This window comes from Physeter macrocephalus, chromosome 16, assembly GCF_002837175.3.
Source record: "Physeter macrocephalus isolate SW-GA chromosome 16, ASM283717v5, whole genome shotgun sequence".
Classification (NCBI taxonomy): domain Eukaryota; kingdom Metazoa; phylum Chordata; class Mammalia; order Artiodactyla; family Physeteridae; genus Physeter; species Physeter macrocephalus.
The window spans coordinates 103,902,611-103,923,492 of record NC_041229.1 but is presented as its reverse complement, the minus strand read 5'-3'; the positions used below and the strand labels follow the sequence as shown (position 1 = coordinate 103,923,492).

The window sequence follows — 20,882 nt, the reverse complement described above, 5'->3', positions numbered from 1 at the left end:
CAGTGGTTAAGGATCCGCCTGCCGATGCAGGGGACGCGGGTTCGAGCCCTGGTCCGGGAAGATCCCACATGCCGCGGAGCGGCTGGGCCTGCGCTCTAGAGCCCCCGCGAGCCACAACTACTGAAGCCCGCACGCCTAGAGCCCGTGCTCCGCAACAAGAGAAGCCACCGCGATGAGAAGCCCGCGCACCGCAACGAAGAGTAGCCCCTGCTCGCCGCAACTAGAGAGAGCCCACGTGCGGCAATGAAGACCCAAAGCAGCCAAAAAAATTTTTTAAATAAATAGATTTATAAAAAAAAAGAAAAAAAGCACAGGGGCCACGGGAGTGATTCGGACCCAGCCCTTTCCCTCACACACAGCAGATACACAAACAGCAAACAAGCGTGAGAAGTGCTTGACTAGATGTGTGTGAGAAGCACTGATGGAGTACAGAGGAGGGTGGCCCCACTTCTGCTGGGGAATCAAGGCAGGCTTCAAGCAGGACGCGAGATTAAGAAGGGCCCTGAGGGATGAATAGGAGTTCATACACTCAAAGAGCAGAGAGGCAGCCAACACGCGCGAAGTCCTGGAGACAAGGAAGGACAGGTGAGAAGGATGGTGAGAAGTTCAGTGTGGCCAATCTAGGAGGTTTAAAGGAAATAGGTGGGCCCAGCCCACAGCCCTGAGGAGACCGGGGGTCAGGGGGAAGGAGACAGGGCCCCTCTCCGGTGAGTGGCAAGGGCTCTGGTCAGGCGCCCTCGGGGCAAATTCTGTCTCCACCGCTTCCTAATTTCGTAACCTTTGTTTCCTGTTCTGTAAAATGGAGACAAGGGTCGTGTCCACCTCGTGGAGGATTAAATCAAACAGCAGAAAGATGCCTGCTGATGGGTAACTGCTAGTTGCTTTCGTTTCCTGGAATCTAATTCCAAAAGCTGTGCTTTTTCTCTGGCTTCACCCAGTCAGACCCATGGACCTCCCCAGGCCCCCTCTGGACCCCAGCCCCAACTGTGGCCCCGCATCCCAGGAGGCCACTGGAGAGAGGAAAGCTGACCCCCAGGAGGGACATTGCCTCGCCTGGGGTCACACAGCGAGCCGGAGGCAGAGGAGGCTGGGACCTGAAGCCAGGGCAGCGTGGGCAACCTCAGCCCCCCTCCCTGGCCGTGGCGAGTGGTGTCCAGGCAGGGCTCCTCTGTGTTCTGAGTCAGCGGGCCAACCTGGCCAGCGAGACAACTCCTGTTGACATGTGATAACGTGTGTTTGTTTAGCTGGGGCCACTTGCCAAGGGGGTTAATGTTCAACTCCCTCCAGCCCCGGAGCTGCAGCAGGGAGCCAGGCAGTGAGATCCCCAGCCAGCGCTGGGCCCACAGCCTGTCTGTCCTACCCCACCCCCGAGAAACAAGTCAGCCCTCGCCTTGGGGAGCACCAGACGAGGTCTCCCAGGGTCTCTCTTGGATCTCTGGGAAAGATGTACAAAGGCGGCAGGTGGGGCCCCTCATTGCCACTCCTGCGAGGAGGAGCCCGAGGTTCTGAGTGCGACCGTTTCACAAAAGCCCGCGGGGCTCCATGATGTTGGGCTGAGCTGGGGGCATGGGGACCCCTGGGAGCCCTGGTGGGCTGGGACACAAAGTATGGGGCGGGGTGGGTCTATCAGTGGCCCTGGGGCTCACTTGGGTTAGGTGGTCTTTGCTTGCTTTTCCCTTTGCCTGGACCCCTCCTGCCCCACCCTCACCCCAACCTGAGCAGCTCCTTCTCACCTCTCAGGTCTCCGTGCAGATGTCACCTTCCAAATCCTCTCTAACCCTGATTTCCTCTCTGCTCGGATGATCCCTGGTGCCCTATGGGGTCCTTGTGGCCCGACAGGTATCAACCCCAAGGAGGCCTGGGCGAGCTGGACCCAGGCTGATGGGAAGGGGCTTCCTCCCTCTGGAGAAAGAACCCCTCGAGCGATTGCCACTTCCCGTCCTCATAGGTTGGCTGGCAGGGGTCAGGCTGCCACCAGCCATGGGACCCCCTGGGCCGGCCTCCCCTCCTCCCTCCCGGTGAGACTGGAAGCGCAGGGGCCACGCTGACAAAGGGGCCGGAGCAGATCTGGGCCGCAGGAGCCTTCACTCCACACAGTGACTCCCAGGGAGAAGGAGACGGGGAGCAGAGCCGGGGTTCTGTGGAGGGCCCGGGACGTGGCCCGGATCTGGGGCGGGGAGGGCCGCTGGCCAAGGGGGAAGTGGGCGGGGTCAGCAGGCTCTCTTGCTCCCACCTGCTGCTGCCCCAGCCGTCATGCCAGGGGCGAGCGGGGACTGCCAGGGAACCCGTGGTCCTCTGCCGCATTCCCCGCCCCGCCCAGCTCGCTTCTGGGCACAGAAACAGCTGCTTCCCGGGGCTTCCCACACAGCCCCGAGGGCTGGGCCGCACGAGCCCTGAACTCACAAACCCAGCCTCATGCGGCTTCAAGGAGCCTTCTAGATCTTCCTCTGGACACCCAGGAAGCACAGAGAGGGAAACAGGCCCCTGAGGGCCAGGGCCTGCCCTGGGCAGGGCAGAGCAGAGCAGAGCAGGCACGAGGGCCTGAATCTCTCTCCTCCGGGCCGAGTGCCCTCCGTGTGGGGATGGCAGGCACTTCCCGACGAGGGAGCGAAGCTGCAGGCGCAAGAGGACAGGGCACCTGGGCTGCCCGCCCTTGAGGGGAGGAATACGAGGGGCTGAAGTTGCAGGATGCCCAGGGGGAGACCAAGGGCCCAGGGGGCAGTCCCGCCCCGCCTGCCAGCCTGCCTGCACCGGACGCTGGGCCAGCGGGGCAGCGGGGCTGGCGTCCGCACCTGGGTCAGAGAAGAGACAGGCCGGGCTGCCCTGCGCTGAGAAGGGTGTGGGTGGCCCCGGGGCCTGGCGGATGCCGGGCACTGGGTCAGATACGCAGACTGCAGCCAGGGTGGCAGCAAGCAGTGGTCACATGGCTTCCAAAGGCCTCGGTGTCAGCTGGGTTGAGAAGGGCCTGTTACCGTGGGCTGACCTTGGACTCTGGCCATCAGGAGCTGCAGAGAACCCAGCTTCGGCCACCCACGGACCGCCCGCCAGGCCCCTCGCTCTGTGATTCAGTTCACGCCCTCACGCCCTCGTTCATTCACTCCTGAGTTGTTTGCTAAGCACGCCCTGGGCCCCGGGGAATCCCCTGTCCTTGCTTTCTCCCAGGGGACTCCTCGTCCACAGCCTGATAGACAGACAGACAGACACGCACACACACGATGTGGTTGGGGCTCTGATGAAAGCAGCCCAGGGGACAAGGTACACAGGGGAGGGGGGTGAACACAGCAGGGAAGGCTTCTCGGAGGAAGTGTCCTTTGAGGGAGCAGCTGGGCCGGAGAGCCGGGGAAGGGTCTCAGCTGACCCAGGAGTAAAGGCTCCGCCCGCCCTCTCACTGCGCTCCCTCACAACACCCCCCTCCCTGGGCCGAGAGCTGAGGCCTCAGACACGGCCCTTGACCTGATACTACTTGTTCCACAGCTGTGGCAGCACTGCTTTAACGACACATGGATGATATTTCAAAAAGAAAATAAAGAGGGACGCCTGGTGGAGTCAGATAGACCTGGGTCTGAGCCTGGGCTCAGCCATGCGCCTGCTGCAAACTTCGTCTTTCTGAGCCTCAGTTTCCTCATCTGTAAAATGGGTGCTCATGGAGCTTGGACGAGGATTGAATGAGATGACTGGCTTAATGTGCTTAGCATGGTGCCTAGCAATGGATCAGCTCTCGATCTGATCTTGGCTGTTGGAGGAGGCCCCCTGAGATGGCGACCCGCCCCCCCCCACCCCGAGATGGAGGCCCCCCGCAATGAAGGCTGGCCCGGGCACTCAGTGTTTGTGTGGGGGGAGAGGACCAAACGCTCCCCTCCCCCAAGATAACATTCTTTCCTCCGCGGCTTCCTGGACCTGCCCTGAGGGTCAGCTGCTCCAGCACATCCCAGCCGCCTACCTCCAAAGTCCACCAGCCCTGCTGCCAAGGCGGTAAAGAAGCCAGGGCGGCCGCTGTCAGCAGGGCTGGGACAGGACAGGTGTGGGCCCCCGGTTCCCCTGTCGGGTCATTTGCTACGTGCCCCTCCTGGAGGCTGTTCCCCTTCTTTGGAAACGTTCTTAGTTCATGTGACTCAGGATGGACCACACACCCCAGCCTGACTCCAGGGCTGGCCAGTCAGAGGGCATGTCCCTGGGCACTGTGACAGTCCAGGGATGGACATATGACCAGGTTAGGGCAATGAAATGCAGCTATGGGACCTTGGCCGCGACCCTGCGGCAAGGGGCACCCTCTCTCCACTGGGGTTGCTTCATGTAGGACGTGAGCCTGGAGCTGCCACCCACCTTCTTGCTACCGCAGGGAGAGGACGCCAACTGGGCAGGTTGCATCAGGCCAGCTTTGCAGCCCCAGGTACCTCAGCCCGCGACCCAGATACCTCCTCCAGCCCTTTGACACACTGCTACTGCGCCGAGCAAGCTGGGCCTGGTGATGGGATTAGAGGCTGGAGGTCAGGTCCCTGAATTGCTGGGTGACCAGGACCGGGCATTGGGCCCCAAAACCATAGACCCACAAGGTGGAAAGAGCTGGGGTTTGATCCCTGGTTTTTCTGTTCTGAAGGCAAAGTGCCCCACTACTTCCTTTAATACCTGCTCCCAGCTTCTGCCGACAGCCAACTCCTTCGCCTGCCTTGTGAAGTACGCAGGTCCGGGCCGTGCTGCCGGGCCCCACTCGGCGCCCCAGGAGAGACCGGAGGCCGGCTGTCAGCTGCCCCCTCCCGTCACGCTGCTGCACCTTCCGTGCGGCACTGACCGTGCCGGACTTGCCCGGTGTTTAAGGCCCAGGGCACACGCAGAGGCAGAGAGGGAGGCTCTGGAGGTCTCACCGCTGGGTTTGTGTCCACACCCTGCCACCTCACGGCTGTGTCACTTGGGACAAATGACATCACCTCTTTGAGCCTCACTTTTTTCATCTGCCAAACGGGAATAGTAACAACTAATCGTCAGCTGTCACCCAGATGTTGACACTGGGCTTGCACTTTCCATATGTTATCTTGATTTTTCCTACAAGCCGTAAGGCAGACCTCACCACTGCGTGTTCTCCGCGAGGAAGACCACAGACCCACAGAACTGACAGAGCTGGTTTTTGAACCCTGGTTTTTCTGTTCTAAAGCCAGTGTCACCAACTACTTCCTTTTTTCTTTTTTTTTTCAATTGAAGTATAGTTGATTTACAATATTGTGTTAGTTTCACCCAACTACTTCCTTTAACGCCTTCCTTACCAGGTGCTGTCTCAGGTAAGGTTCAGCCAGGAAAAGAAGATTTCAAGCAGCGAGGGATTGAACTCAGGCCCTGAGGGGCTGCAAAACTACTGGAAGAGCTGGGGCAGTTAAAGGGTGGGCAGTACCCCCGACCCTGGCGTTTGGAAATCGGGAAGGGCGAGAATTGCACCACAAGGGGGGCGAGCCCCAGGAAGACCCCAGAAGCCACTGGCCAAGTGTCACATCTGTCTCCCTCCAGCCTTTCAGATCTGGAGAATGCCTGAGGCTGTCAGACTCTAAGCCAGAATCCCGCTGCAGGGGACTCTGGGACCCACCATGTGGTCCTGGGCCGACGGCCACACTTCCCCATGCCCGCCTCACCGTCACCCATCCCACTGGGCTCATGTGAGGATTCTAACCTGTGTAGAAACTGGCACCCAGGAAGCACTCAGCAAACACCAGCTGCTGTTAGGTGAGATGACATTGATTCGGGTAGGAGCCAGGGGCTGCTTTGTTTAACGGCCCCACCTCTGCTGTGCCTTCTGCAGGATGGAGTTCCGCACCGTGAGGGTCTTGACCTGCCATTCTTCCATAGACCGCGAGGAATCATCTTGGCGGCCATGGCTGCAGCGTCCCCCCGTGACACTCTCCCTGGTGGCGTCAGGCATCCACGGTGTCAGCGGCGGCCACAGCAGCTCCTAGAGCAGAACCCAGGCTGTGGGCTCTTGAGAGCCTCCCCCAAAATTCTTTTCCTTCTTAAGTTGACCTGATCGGTGTTTGTGGTCTAAAACCAGCAGACCCACCTGGGGCGTCTGGTGGCTGCAGGGCTGCGGCTCACACATCTGCTCTGGGGGGAGGTGTGGGGCGGGTGAGGGTGAACAGGGACACATCCATGGATGGGAAAATGTGTAGCCACTGAAGCTGGTATCTGCAAAGAAGAAAAGGGAAAACGCTCATGATAAATGTTTCCGCTGAAGTATGATTTACGTAAAGTCCACAAATTTTAAGATACAACTCAATCGTTTTTGGACAAGATACACACCTGTGTAACTATCACCCAGCTCAAAACCTAGGACATTTCCAGCCCCCAGAAGTGTCCCCTCCCAAACAATACTTCCCGAAAGGAAACCATGATCCTGACATCTATCATGGATTCTGTTCTATCATACACTGTTCTAGGACCTCCTATAAATGGGATCAAACAGTGGGTACTCTTTTGTCTGTCTTCTCGCACCCCATGTTATGCCCATGAGATTCCTTCACAGTGTTGTGTGTACTATTCAATTGTGTGAATATACCACAATCTGTTTACACATTCTACTTGTGTTGGACATTTGGGTTGTTTCCTGTTTGGGGCTATTTGCTGGGCGTCGTTCAGGCACGTTTGGTGTGGACATAAGCACTCATTTCTATCAGGTGTATATCCAGAGTGTCATTACTGCTTCCTAAGATACATGTATGCTCGCAATCTGATTGTTTCTCAACACTTTGTTACGAACAATTTCACGCCTAGAGACAATTTGAAAGAATTGTTCAGTGAATCCCACATTTGCCCCACCTGGATGCCACAATTCACATTTTCCTATAATTGCCTGATCGTATCTCTAGCCATCTGTCCATCCCTCTATCTGTTCATTAACGTCTCTACTTTTGTTGATGCAACAGTATAATTTTAAGGAAAAAAAGAGGCAGGATACAAAATTATCCAAAAGCCATAGACCCAGAGATATTGGGAGGAAATGCAGCAAAGCCCCAGTGGCCACAGCGATCTCTGCTTGTGGGATTTAAACATTTTTCTTTTAAGGATTTCCCAAATTTTCTGCAATAAACTTGTATTAATTTTTTTGATCAAGAAAAATATCCATTTTAAATAAAAAGGAGCTTTGTCTTTTATAGGATTGGAATTTCCCTCTTTGGGGAAAGGAAGCAAGGGGGAGGGGAGAGGGGATGAGGATGGGGAGAAGGGCGGGGTGGCCGTACCCCCTTCAAACAGAGAAGGAGCCCAGGGAGGAACCAGGTGCCACCTGGAGAAAGAAGAGCGGGAGGCTGGGGGTAGAGCATCAATTGGGGGCAAAAGCCCCCGCCTGCCTCTCCATGAGACAGAGGTGTGGCGACTTCCCTCGTGGCGCAGTGGTTAAGGATCCGCCTGCCAATGCAGGGGACACGGGTTCGATCCCTGGTCCGGGAAGACCCCACATGCCGCAGAGCAACTAAGCCCGTGCGCCACAACTACTGAGCCTGTGCACTAGAGCCCGCGCAGTGCAACTACTGAGAGTGGGTGCCGCAACTACTGAAACCCACGCACCTAAAGCCCGTGCTCTGCAACAAGAGAAGCCACCGCAATGAGAAGCCCGCGCACCGCAACGAAGAGTAGCCCCCGTTCACTGCAACTAGAGAAAGCACTGGCGCAGCAATGAAGACCCAACGCAGCTAAAAAGAAAAAAAAGACAGAGGTGTGGTTACCAGGGACTCCCAGGGGCAGAAAGAATGGTACCCAAGCTGATGACCCTGCCTCAGAAGGATCCAGGCAGTTGGTGGTTTCTGAGTCCAGCAGGGGCTTTCAGAATGTGGGGATCAGAGCTCAGTCCTGGACATGTGGCTTGAGATCCCTGGAAGAAGAAAAGGCGGGAGAGACTGAAGGAAGTAGAACGAAGGCAAAGTGCCCCCCCAAGCCTCCTGACCCTGAGAGGTATGAGCGAAGGGCTCTGGGGACTCTACCCCAAGCTAGAGGTGACCAATAATAGCGGGGAGAATCTCATCACAAGCAGCGTCTAAGATGAAATTTGGGAGAAGGTAATGGAGGAAGAGACTGGGTACTGTGTTATGCTTGTTATACTTTTCTACGAAAAGCTTTAACAGATATGAAATGGCCAATGAGTTCATGAAAAGATGCTTAACATCACTAATCATTAGGGAGATGCAGATCAAAGCTACCAGGAGAGGGAATCCCCTGGTGGTCCAGTGGTTAGGACTCCGGGCTTTCACTGCCGAGGGCGCGGGTTCAATCCCTGTTCAGGGAATTAAGATCCCACAAACTGCACGGCATGGCCAAAAAGAAACTACCGGGAGATACCACTTCACACCCATTAGGATGCCTATTGTAAAAAAGGAAACAAAACAGGAAAGAATAAGTGTTGGTGAAGAAGTGGAGAAAGCAGAACCCTTGTGCATAGAGGGAATGTGACATGGTACAGCCGCTGAGGAAAACAGTGCGTGGACCTAGAAAAATGGTACGGATGAACTGGTGTGCAGGGCAGAAATAGAGACACAGATGTAGAGAACAAACGTATGGACACCAAGGGGGGAAAGTGGCGGGGTGGTGGGGGTGGTGTGATGAACTGGGAGATTGGAATTGACATGTGTACACTCATATGTACAAGATGGATAACTAATAAGAACCTGCTGTTTAAAAAAATAAATAAAATAAAATTCAAAAATTAGAAAACAGTATGTGGTTCCTCAAAAAACTAAACATAGAATTACCATTTGATCCCCTAGTTCCACTTTGCAGTACATCCCCCAAAGAACTGAAAGTAGGGACTTGAACAGATATCTGGGCACCAGTGTTCCTGGAGCATTATTCACAATAGCTTAAAGGTGGTAACAACCAGTGTCCGTCAACAGATGAATGAATTTTTAAAACGTGGTCTAACCGGGACTTCCCTGGTGGTCCAGTGGGTAGGACTCCACGCTCCCAATGCAGGGGGCCTGGGTTCGATCCCTGGCAGGTAACTAGATCCCGCATGAATGCTGCAACTAAGAGCCCGCATGCCACAACGAAGACCTGGTGCAGCCAAAATAAATAAATATTAAACAACAACAACAAAAACATATGGTCTATCCATACAACGGAATATTTTTCGGTCTAAAAAGGATAAAATTCTGACATATGTTATAACATGGATGAACCTCAGAGACACTGTGCTGACTAAAATAGGCCAGACATGAAAGGACACATATTGCATAGTTCCACTTATATGAGGTCCCTAGAATAGACAAATTCATTGAGACAGACAGTAGAATGGTGCTTTCCAGGGGCCAGATGGGGGAAGGAACCGGGAGTTGTTGTTTAATGGGTACAGAGTTTCAGTTCTGCAGGATGAAAAGAGTTCCAGAAATTGGTTGCACAACAGTATGAATTTACTTAACGCTACCGAACTGTGCACTTAAAAATGTTTAAGACGGGGCTTCCCTGGTGGCGCAGTGGTTGAGAGTCCGCCTGCCGATGCAGGGGACACGGGTTCGTGCCCCGGTCCGGGAAGATCACACATGCCGTGGAGCGGCTGGGCCCGTGAGCCGTGGCCGCTGAGCCTGCGGGTCCGGAGCCTGTGCTCCGCAACGGGAGAGGCCACAACAGTGAGAGGCCCGCGTGCTGCAAAAAAAAAAAAAAATGTTTAAGATGGCAAAGTTGGTCATCTCAGATGAGAAAGACCAACTTCCTAGGATAGGCAGTAGGACAGTGTGAGGACCCCACTGGGCCCATGGTCATGAATTGAAAGGAAAAACAGCTGAACCAGTTACGGGTACGGGATGTTCCTCTGGAATATTCAGCCTTTTCAGGGGCAGTTGAGAAGGGCAGGTGGAGAGGAGCCACTTGGGTTTGCCTTAGGTGGGGGTTTGCCAGATGGATGGAAGAGAGGAAGAGAGTGATGTGTTAGGATAGGCCAGCTGCTAAAACAAAGAGCCCTCAAATCACCCTGGCTAAATAGCACAAAGCTTTGCTTCTGGCTCACATAAAATCCTTTTTTGTTCTTGGTCAGGTGTCTCTCCTCCACACGCTCACTCTGGGATCCAGTTTCCCTCCTTCTTTCAATGCTGTTGTCTTCACTCTCAGCTCCCTAGGTCTGAGAGTGGGCAAGAAGGTGTGAGGAAGGCATATCAAATATTTAACCTCCTTGGCCCTGAAGGGACACATTTGACTTCTGTGCGTGTCTTAGTCCATTCATGTGGTGGGCAGGCAGCCTTCCTTCCATGTGGAGATTCAGGGAACCAAGTACTTTGCAACGAGTGCCACTGCCTTGGCTTCTTCCCTTGGAATCAGGGAAGCAGGAGGGCAAAGAGGCTCTCACAGGAGGGAGAAGTGACCCACACAAGGAGTCACGTGGTCCTAGCCCATTGCAAGGCGGGGGGGATGGGGAAATGTGATCTTTCCGTGTTCCCAGGAAGGAGAAGGGCACCCATGTACAGGAAGTACTCATGGAGTCTCTGCCAGGAGGGGCAGGTGTGTTTATGAGGGGGTGGAATCTACACTGGGGGTGGGGAGAAGGGAAGGCTGGAGGGGAGAAAGTGGTAATTACAGCTTGAACGGAGGGTCAAAAAGGGTCAGAAATGGTAGCCAGGTAAGGTCCCAGTGGAGCGCCCTAAGCTCAGATGATAGGCGCTGGTGGATGCAAAGTAGGATGCTGGAAATGCCTTTCAGGACTGGGTTGTTTCTGGTGGTAAGACAGTGCAGGGCCATGTGTATGGGTCAGTGAGGGTGGACAGGTGGACAAGAGACCAGGAGCACAGTGTTCTTTCTCTTTTCACCCTCCAGCTGCGGGTCAGGCTCTGTTGGAAGCGCTTTGTAACTATTCACTCATTTAATCCTCTAACAACCATATGAGGTAGCAACTCAAATTATTGCCACTACCTCGGGAATCCCAGCCCATCCATTCACCGCGCACCTACGCTGAGCAGCCGCTGAAGGAGGAAGATGGACCGAGGGGTCGGTAGACGCAGCGGCCAGCCCAGGAGAGGGTGAGGAGTCTCACGGCAGGACGGCCAGTGGTGTGGGGCTTTGGGGGAGGGCTGCGCGGGGCCTTGGCCTCAGCCTGGAGGCCGGGCTTCCTGGATCTGCTGACCCATCGCTGCTACCAGGATCACTCGTGCCTTCGGGGAACCGGAACCTTTGTTCTGTCCCAAGCCTCTCGGCCCAAAGAGCCCTCCCCCGGCCAGGCTGGCGCCACAGCTTCGGGCGGTGCCTTGTTATCGTGGTAATAAAAGCTCTAATTGCAAAAGCAGCTTCATCAAGCCTGTCGGAGGAAACCGGAAAAGGCTTTAGCTCTCCTAACCGAACACCGGAGCAGCTCCCACCGGGTCCCAAGCGCGGGAAGGGGGCTTGTAGAGAGCAGGGAGGCCCAGCGGTCCAGCTGGGACGCCCCCGAGACCCTGCCGCAGAGGCACGTCTGGGGCGTCCCCAGACGCCCCCCCCACCTGACCCTCGGCGCAGCGCCCTCTCACCGACAGCAGAGGAATCCCAACCGGCCGGATTCCTTTCCCCATGAGCAACCCCTGGCCTTGGAATTTGGCCTGGCAGCTGGGCTGGGAGTGGTGGGTACGCCCACTGCTTCCCAGAACCCGGTGGATTCCAAAGCCATCTTCCCCCTTCTTCATTCCCGTGCCCCCCTCCCTGACACCACCCCTCCCTCTGCCCTGTTAGATGGCCTCCTGAGAAGCTCTGGTACTGGCCAAGGTCACACAGAGGGTTGCCGGGGGGGCCCCACCTCTGGGAGGCTTCTTCAGGCCGGGGTGGGAGTTGGGGGCTGCCAGCTCCCTTGCTTCCAAGCTGGTCACTAAGGAGGGTGTCGGGAATAGAGCTCGGGGCATCCAGGCGAGGGTATCTCCTCCCAGGAGGAAGGGGCCAGATCCTGAGCTTGGAGAATGCTGAGTGGGGATGGCCCAGCGCCGGCCATGGCATCCTGGGTAAGCAGAGCCACTGCCTCCCTCCCGTGCCCCTGGGCCTCAGCTTACACATCTGCTCATGGGGCCCTTGGGTCCTGCTGGTTTTTCTCCACAGAGAGGAGAGTCATCCCAAGGCCACCTGACACAAGTCCAGCCTGCAGGGCCCAGGGCTGACCAAAGAGAAAGTAGTCCAGTGGGGTGCAGTTCCTGAACCAAGGTTTCCCGACTGCTAGCCCAGGAGTCTGGTCCCCACAGTGTGACTTCCATCATAACAGGGATCTTTTAAAAACTGCATTTATTGTGTTATAAAAAAGTAAGGCAGGGACTACCCTGGTGGCGCAGTGGTTAAGAATCCGCTTGCCAATGCAGGGGACACAGGTTCGAGCCCTGGTCCGGGAAGATCCCACATGCCACGGAGCAACTAAGCCCATGTGCCACAACTACTGAGCCTGCGCTCTAGAGTCCACGGGCCACAACTACTGAGCCCATGAGCCACAACTACTGAAGCCCGCGCGCCTAGAGCCCGTGCTCCGCAACAAGAGAAGCCACTGCAATGAGAAGCCTGTGCACCGCAACGAAGAGTAGTAGCTCCCGCTCGCCGCAACTAGAGAAAGCCTGCACGCAGTAATGGAGACCCAATGCAACCAAAAATAAATAAATAAATAAATAAATAAATAAAATAAAAGTAAGGCATATAGGGCACAAACGCACGGGACAGGTTTTCACCAAAATTGGAAGGTGACTTGGGAAGGCTCTGCTGTGGGGACACAGGTAATGCACTCAGGGGTGCCCCAGGGATCACTGCAGGACAGTGATGGACAGTCGTTATCAGGGTCTACCACTGGGGCCCCAGGAGGGCCTCCTGTGCCCTAGGGCCTCAGATTTAGATTTCAGGTGTCATTTCTAAATAAGGATAATCAGAGAGACACGGTCAGGCTTGAAAACGTTCTTCACACCGTACCACTTCAGTGCTCCAAAAACCATTATTTTTGATTAATCCTGCTATTAGCTTGTGAACAGTCAAACTGTCTTGTATAGGACCCTTTGCATGTGTGTTAAAAGCATTGATTCGTTCCAATTCAGTGTTTCAAATATGCCCCAGTTTTGATAATTATGTTGAGGTACCAGCGTGCCTTGGAAATATTGCAGGTTGGGTTCCAGACCACCTCAATAAAGCTAATATCGCAATAAAGCGAGTCACATGAATTTTTTGGTTCCCTAGTGCATATGAAAGTTATGTTTACAGTATACTGTAGTCTATTAAGTGTGCTGTAGCGTTATGTCTAAAAAAACAGTGTACACCCTGTCAACTGAAAAAAACCCACACAGCTTAAAAGTTGAGAATTTCGTTTCATTGGGAGGACATTCTGACAGCTCGGAGGAATTGCTCCAAAGCGGTAAGGGAGGAACCAGGATATACAGGGATTTTTGCAACAAAAACCAGGTAGTCAGAACATTAAAGGATTACTGTTAATTAAAGAAAATCAGACAGCTCAAGTTTATGAATTTAGCGCTTTTCTGTGTATGGGAAGATGCAAGAGTCTGGGCTCATTGAAGTAATTTTTTTGATATGCACCTTAACTCTCTAGGGCCAGCATCCTATTCTTTCCCATCCTGAATCCCCTCAGAGTGCACTGTTGGGTGCAGCTACAATGGCTGATGGTTTGACAGCCACAACATCCTTTGTTCACCAATATGGCAGGTGACATTCTTCCTCCACATACTTTTTTTTTTTTTTTTTTTTTTTTTTTGCGGTACGCGGGCCCCTCACTGTTGTGGCCTCTCCCGTTGCGGAGCACAGGCTCCGGACGCGCAGGCTCAGCGGCCACGGCTCACGGGCCCAGCCGCTCCGCGGCACGTGGGATCTTCCCGAACCGGGGCACGAACCTGCGTCCCCTGCATCGGCGGGCGAACTCTCAACCACTGCGCCACCAGGGAAGCCCCGTCCACATACTTTAAAAAATACTTTATTGTTAGAAAATGCTAACCATCATCTGAGCCTTCTCTGAGTGGTAATCTTTTTGCAATATAAGGTCAACTGAAAAAATGCACAACCTAAGAGCTGAGTTGTTTCATTTGGGGAACTTCCTGAGGACTGCAGTCTGGGAAACAGCCTCTCAGATAGCTCTGAGGAAACATTCCAAAGAGGTAAGGAAGGAGCCGGGATATATAGGATTTTTTGTCAGAAAAACAAAAAACAAAAAACAACTTATAGTCAAACACCAAAAGATTACTGCTAATCACAAAAACCAGACATCTCAAGTCAATGATTTTAGTGCTTTCTCTGTGTGGGACGATGCAAGAGTCTGGGCTTGTTGAAAGTATTCCTTTGACAGGCATCTTAGCTATCTAAGGCCAGTATCCTATTATTCTCCATCCTGAATTCCCCTCACGGTGCGATGCAGGGGGACGGCTGCAGTGGTTGATGTCTTGATGGCCACAACATTTATTTTTTACTGAAATAGCGGGCAATATTTTTTGTCCACAAAAACATCAAAGATCACTCTTCACAGTGGCAAATATAATATTAAAAGTTTGAAATATTGCCAAAATTACCAAAACATGACCCAGACATGAAGCGAACAAATGCTGTTGGAAAAATGCTACCAAGAGACTTGCTCCATGCAGGGTTGCCACAAACCTTCGATTTGGAAAAAATGTATTTGTGAGGAGCAATAAAACAAGTTATGCCTGCATTTCTTCATTTTTGAAAGTGCTAGGAGCCTCAAAGAGTGGAAAAGTCCCCAGGCCCTGGTAGACTTCTGGGAGGCCCTGCATCGCTAGAGTTCCTGCAGGCTTTGCTTCCCTCATGGTACTTGGGATGAGTTGCTGCAGGGCCACTCTTACTAACAACAGATGATGGCTGCTCTCTGCCAGTCTCTGGGAATCCAGAGAACAGTCAGTAGAAGGGCACAGCTACCCTTTGTGTGGCCTTGACTTTGAGCCCAGCCCTTTCCCTGCTGGCTTCCGTGACTCCCCCCAACAAACTTGTAGGGTAGGAACAATTATCTCCATCTGGTATAGAGGGGTAGGTAACTTGTCCTACGTCTCACAGTTGGTGGAGGCAAAAGCTCCAAAGACAGGTTTTTACCTCTAATGCTATACTCAGGATACCTGCATATGAGGGATGGGGCAAGGGCCTGTCCCAACCACCGGACGCATGGGCATACAAGTCACCTGCTTTCATTAAACTCTCTGGGCCCTAGGTCCTACCTGTGGCCTTGAAGCATTGAGGCTAGGTGTATGGTAGAAGGATGCCTCTGAGAAAGGCTGAGACCTCTGGAAGCTACTGGCCTGCCAAGTCTCTAGCTGACAGAGCATCCTGGACTGGGGCCAAACCCAGGCACTGAGTGAAGGGGCCCAGTTCCATGTCACACTGCTGGCAGGGCTGTAACCCAATCCTTTTTTTTTTCTTGTTATTTTTTTTTTAATACAGCAGGTTCTTATTAGTTATCTATTTTATACATATTAGTATATATATGTCAATCCCAATCTCCCAATTCACCCCCCTCCCCTTGGTGTCCATACATTTGTTCTCTACATCTGTGTTTCTGTTTTGTAACCCAATCTTGAGCAGGTAGGATTTCAGTCCATTGATCTCTCTGCGCTCACATTAATATTTTAAGGCTCAGGGCTGAAGTTGGGGTGCCGGGTCTTGAGTGTAGCCTGGGAGGGGGTGGTGAGCACAGCCCAGACAGGGCTGTCCTTCTCCAGCCCTCTAGGGAACTCCCACTGTGCCAAGTGCCTAGGACTTTCTGGGTCAAAGGTGTTTTTGGTGCAGAAGGATGGGGTTCTCCCACATTCAGAGGGCGGAGTCCTGGGTCCTGTCCTTACTAGCTGCCTGCCTTGGACAAATGGTTTTACCTCCTGGTAAACCATTCTCACCTGAGAGATGAAGTGCTAATTACCCTCACCACACTGCTGGCGGTGAAAGTTCAAAGATGCTGGATACAGGTAAGGGGCTTGCACAGCGCCTGCTCCCACCAAGTGCTTGACAAGTGGCCCCTCTCTTTTGAGAGGAGGTAGACTCACAAAGCCTTTCCTAGGAACAGGCCTTGCAGCTGGAGCTGGTGGCAGGGCTGGGGCCCCTGGGTGGGTCACTTTGTCCCTTGGGGGAGGCCCCTGGTCTGCCCAGTGGCCCTGGTGACTCCTCTGCCAGGTTCCTCAGGCCAGACCAGAGGAACCAGTCTGCAGGAATGCCAGAGACTGGAGAGGGACCTCCTAATCTCCCCCCTCTAATCTGTCCAAGGAACATCACCCCACACCGTGTGTCTGCTCCCAGAATTCAGCATCAAGGAGCTTTTGGAAAATTTTTTCCGATGTCCTAGAAGAAAAGATTATACACTTGGAACACTCTCTCCAGCACCAGTGGCTGCCATAGCAAATTCCTCTCCAAGCTTTGTCCACCTGTGCACGAATGATCACATTTTGGTCATCAGAATGTGCATTCCAGTTTGCATTCTTTTCTTACACGACGTCTTCCGAGGCCGAGTTGCTACAAGTGTGTGCATTATTCATTGCCGAATGCCAGCTGCTGGCCGAGAAGCCACGCCATGCGGCACGCTGCACGTAACCCTACGGGGTGGGGGGTGCCTGCTCGCCGCACACTTCCTGTACATCCTCTCGCTCAGCCCTCACTACAACCCTGTGCCCTGCGGATTATAACCCCCATGTTACAGCTGAGGAAACTGAGGCTCAACCCCAAGTCATACAGTTAGGAAGCGCTGAGCCAGGACTTCGTTTGTTCAGCAAATACTTCCGAGGGCCTACAAACCTCAGGGCCTGCTGGGCACTGTGATGGGCAACGAGACACTTAGGTCCCTGCTCTCCTGGAAGTTCCTGTCTGGTGGGGACACAGACAATACACAACAGAGCAACTAACAAGGGTGAGGGGAGAGGGAGAGGGCGGCGTGGGGTGGGCAGTGTTGCTAGTCCAGATTGGAGCCGGGACCAGGCATAGCTGGTTTCCTCACTGCCCAGTACTGCCAAGTCCTCTGGCTGGCACACTGAAGGCACTCGAGAAATGTGTGGAAAATGAACCCTGCTTACCAACTTCACTGCTGTCTGATACACCAACATCCTTTATAGCCCAGTCCAGGGCACTAGACAAACATTTAGGTTATTTCCAGCTTTCTTCAGTGAGAGAGAACACGGTGATGGCCGTTTTATGCACAGGGCTTTTTGCTGCCAATGACTTCTTGTCTTGAGAATGGGGTTGCTACCTCAAGGGTCATGGGCGTATTTACCCTTCTGGATTTCTCCTTTGGGTGGGGATATGCCTGGCACTTTTCCTGAGCACCTACCGTGTGCTGTATACATCATCACAGATGACTCTGGAAAGTGGATATTATTATGCCCCTCGCAGAGGTAAGCAGCCTGAGGCTCCTGACCACCTGGCAGAGATGCCTTCTCAACTAGCTCAAACACCCCTAATGAAAAACCTAATATTTTAGCATTACTATATGCCAAGCTCCTCAGTCTCTGCTTCGGAGGTGTTGCGTGGAATTGACCATCCCGGTGCTAAGGGTGGGCCCTGACTGGCCAGGCCAAGGGTGGGCCATTGAGAGCTAAGTCCAGGACTTTAGTTTGACTACAGGGGAGGGAAGTTTTGTCCATATGGACATGGTGCTCTTCACACAAAGGAGCCAGGACACCTGCCTTGCTCCTCACCTTAGCCAAGGGGCCTCACCTGAGTTGTTCAGCCTCCTCAGGACTCAGTCTTCATATCCATTAAATGGAAGCAGTAACAGATTTTCCAACACTTTTAATGAGGCAATTTTTTATTCCCACAGGGAACTGCGATCCCATAAAGGGGTCTGTGGGTTCTAGTAGCCTAAACCAGGCTTGAAATGACAGAGGCTCAACCCCTACTTCCTGTGCCCCTTCCTCCTGGCGAGGTTTCTGGCCTTCCTCTGAGATTACCAGGCTGCTGTCACGGGACCGTGGGATAAAGGCCTGTCACCTGGGCAGACCATAGACACAGCCCCACCATCTGAGGGCTGGTATTTTTAGACAAAGACCTTGGCTCTCTTATCTAAATGGCCTGACTGGAGACCTTGATTTCTCAGCTTTTCCAACATCCAATGGGACTCCTACTCCGCCCCCTCCTCAATGCTGGATGGCTCCCAGCTCCCTCCAGTTCAATGTCCAGGCCCACCTCCACAGCTGCCTTGACAAAAGCCCCCTTTCATCATAATCCTTTTGTTCAATGAGCGCATTTTTCTTGGAGCAAGTTCAGCCAAGTGCACACTGCTAAAAAGCGATGTTTTCTTCCCGAAGACTGTGAAATCCCCACATAGAAGCCATTTCCTGCATGCCAGGCGCTGAATTTCCTAAGCAGCCAGGGAACCCTCTTGTCCCAGCTCATGCCCGGTAAAAACAGGATCTGTAATTTTAAAATTTATCCGTACTCCAATTGCTTTCGGAAAGGACTGGGGCGGCGGGGTGAGAGAGGAGTGAGGGACCTGGGGCAGTTAATGGGGTACATGTGGTAAATGGGAGCAGGGGCCCTTGCCTCCCCTCCGCGGGCAAAAGTGCGTTAGTCACAGTCACGGGGCTGCCTCCAGGGTGGGGGCGGGCGGGGCGGCACCCGCAAAGCCAGCAGCCCCGTGGCACTCACCTTTGGCCCAGTGCTCAGGGCGGCTGCGGTGATGCCGCTCCGCCCGCCCCGAGCCTCTAGGCCCTGGCATACTCAGCACCACGGACAGGGAAACTGAGGCTGCAGGAGACTTCAGAGGGCTCCGCGGCCAGCTGTGTGGCCTTGAACCAGTCGCCTCTTCCCCCTTTCGGGCCTCGGTTTGTGACCCGGGGACAATAATTTCTCAGGCTCCAGCTTGGACGGGGCGTGGCCGCGCCTCGCAGGGAGCTGAGCCGGCGCTGGGAAGTGTTATGAAAACACACGTACGGAGCTGCAGAAGGAGGTGCCTCGCCCCAAGGTCATGCGGAAAGAGAAGCCAGCCTCCAGGGACCGGCTTCCTAACTGCCCGCTGCCAGGCCCCGGCCTCTGATATCCTGCAGGATTCGAGGGGTCAAGCAAAGTTTCAGCCACCAAAGCCAAGTTCTGGCTCCCCCGAGGCTCAGGGCTCCCCGCGCAGCCCCCGCCCGCTCTCGGGGAGCCCCCAAGCCCCCAAGCCCCCAAGCCTCGCTAGCTTTCTCCATCCTCGCGACACCGGGAACCGGCTCGACGCTCCGCCCCCCTCGAGGCCCCGCCTCCCGCGGCCGCAGGAAACGAGACGGGGTGGAGGAGGCCGTGTGCTGCCGCAGCCAATGGGGAGGCGGCGTGGCGAGGGCGGAGGCGGTTGTGATGCGCCGGGCCGACGGACGGCGGCCAATCAGCGGCGAGCGCGAGGGCGGGCTGTGACGCGGACGGCGCTCCTCGTGCGGCGGCGGTATAGGAGCGAGCGCCACGGCCAGCAGGACCAGCCGAGCGCCGCCGCCGCCCGCTGCTTGCCGCCTCCACGCCGCCGCCGCCCCGCGCCCGCCCGCCGCGCCCCCAACCGCCGCCGCCCCCGGCCTGCCCGTCAGCGAGCGGGCGAGCGGCCTCCGCGCCCGGTCTCCGTGAGGGGGGCGTCCAGCCGGACCCTGAGCCTCGCCCTCTCGCGTTGCGGCCGACCGCGCCTCCTCGGCCGCCTGCCAGGCATGAAGACCAAGTTCTGCAACGGGGGCGAGGCGGAGCCCTCGCCGCTCGGGCTGCTGCTGAGCTGCGGTAGCGGCAGCGGCAGCGCGGCCCCGGCGCCCGGCGTGGGGCAGCAGCGCGACGCCGCCAGTGACCTCGAGCCCAAGCAGCTGGGCGGGCGGCAGCCGCAGCTCGCGCTGCCCCCGCCGCCGCCGCCGCCGCTGCCGCTGCCCCCGCCGCCGCCGGCCGACGATCAGCCCGAGCCCAGGACGCGGCGCAGGGCCTATCTGTGGTGCAAGGAGTTCCTGTCCGGAGCCTGGCGGGGCCTTCGCGAGGACCAGTTCCACATCAGTGTCATCAGGTCGGTGTCGGCGGCGCGCCGGGGCGGGAGGGAGGGCTGCGCGGACGCGGTCGGGTGACGCTGGCCGGGGGCGGAGCCTGAGGTCGGGGGCGGGGCCGGGGGCTCTGCGGCCTGCGAAGCCACCTTTCAGGAGCCTTTGTGAAATCCAGGCCAAATCCCGTGAAACGGGCCCCCGAAGACCCTCCTCCAGAAGGCAGGCTGTTGAAAACATGCCGCTTTCGTGGGAAAACAGGTCTCTTCTAAGGAGAATAGTACTGTTCAGTCACAAAGAACATTTTGTTCAGAAGCTTAAGCTGTGTCTAGCAAGTCCCTTTGGGTTTAGGGCCTTGAATGAAGGAGGGATGTTTTGGCTGGCTTAAAAAAATCACTTGGTGACTTACTTTTAGTTCTTCAAGTCCATGATTAGGTTTTTCCCACTGAAAGAGACATTTGTTAGCGGTGAAGGGGTGACGTTTGTTAGTTCCCTACTAACCGCTCAGACATGTAGGTGTGTGACCAGCCAAAGTTAGGAAGTGTGGCTCAAAAAATAACTAAGAGTAAGGTAGAAAGAATTCCCCCCGCCTTTTTTAAGCTTAAAAAAACTAATCATAAGTTTAAATTACAAAAAAAGTAAGTGTGTACATATTCAGACTTAACAGCAAAACATAAACATGGTTTTTGTCCATCCTTCTCCCGTGAGATGATCACTTAACATTTAGTGGGCTTACTTCTATTGAGACCTTTATTGAGACCTTTAAAAATGTGTTTTCTTTTTCTGCTAATTTTCTTGTAACTGGCTGACCAGGTTGAGTGCAGTATCTAGAAACTGGCTGGCTGGCTGGCTGCCACCGATAAGCCCCAAATCCAATTTTAGTCATTTGATTCCTTTTCTGTGCCCAGTGCTTCGCCAGAGCCGCAAATGCAGCAAAATTAACTGAGCTTCACTTTCTTTTTGTGCCTGTGGCGTCTCTTACAGATATGCCTAGGAGCAGTGAGAATCATAAAGGTAGAAAGAGAAAAGAAAACTAAA

At 54.7% G+C, this 20,882-nt stretch overlaps 1 protein-coding gene and 1 long non-coding RNA gene across 6 annotated transcripts in view; one reads left to right on the top strand and one right to left on the bottom strand.

The window, feature by feature from the left end:
- Window positions 1-315: 315 nt before the first annotated feature.
- Window positions 316-18,596, bottom strand: LOC114488041 (uncharacterized). Of its 5 annotated transcripts, none has more exons than XR_008619661.1 (5): window positions 18,517-18,596; window positions 8,891-9,609; window positions 7,701-7,846; window positions 5,657-6,165; window positions 316-565 (listed from the first exon to the last, which is right to left on the bottom strand). It is a non-coding gene; the product is annotated as an uncharacterized lncRNA (long non-coding RNA). The 5 variants fall into 5 exon arrangements; XR_008619660.1 differs by lacking the exon at window positions 18,517-18,596 and adding an exon at window positions 10,901-11,248; XR_003683729.2 differs by lacking the exon at window positions 18,517-18,596 and adding an exon at window positions 10,901-11,248 and having other exon boundaries at window positions 8,891-9,021.
- The window catches only part of CHKA (choline kinase alpha), a 70,888-nt gene continuing 61,701 nt past the window's right edge, over window positions 11,696-20,882 (top strand). Inside the window, exon 1 of the mRNA XM_024133122.3 lies at window positions 11,696-19,873. Coding sequence (XP_023988890.2) covers window positions 18,786-19,873 — 1,088 coding nt within the window. The 5' untranslated portion in view covers window positions 11,696-18,785. The remainder of the gene's footprint in view (window positions 19,874-20,882) is intronic.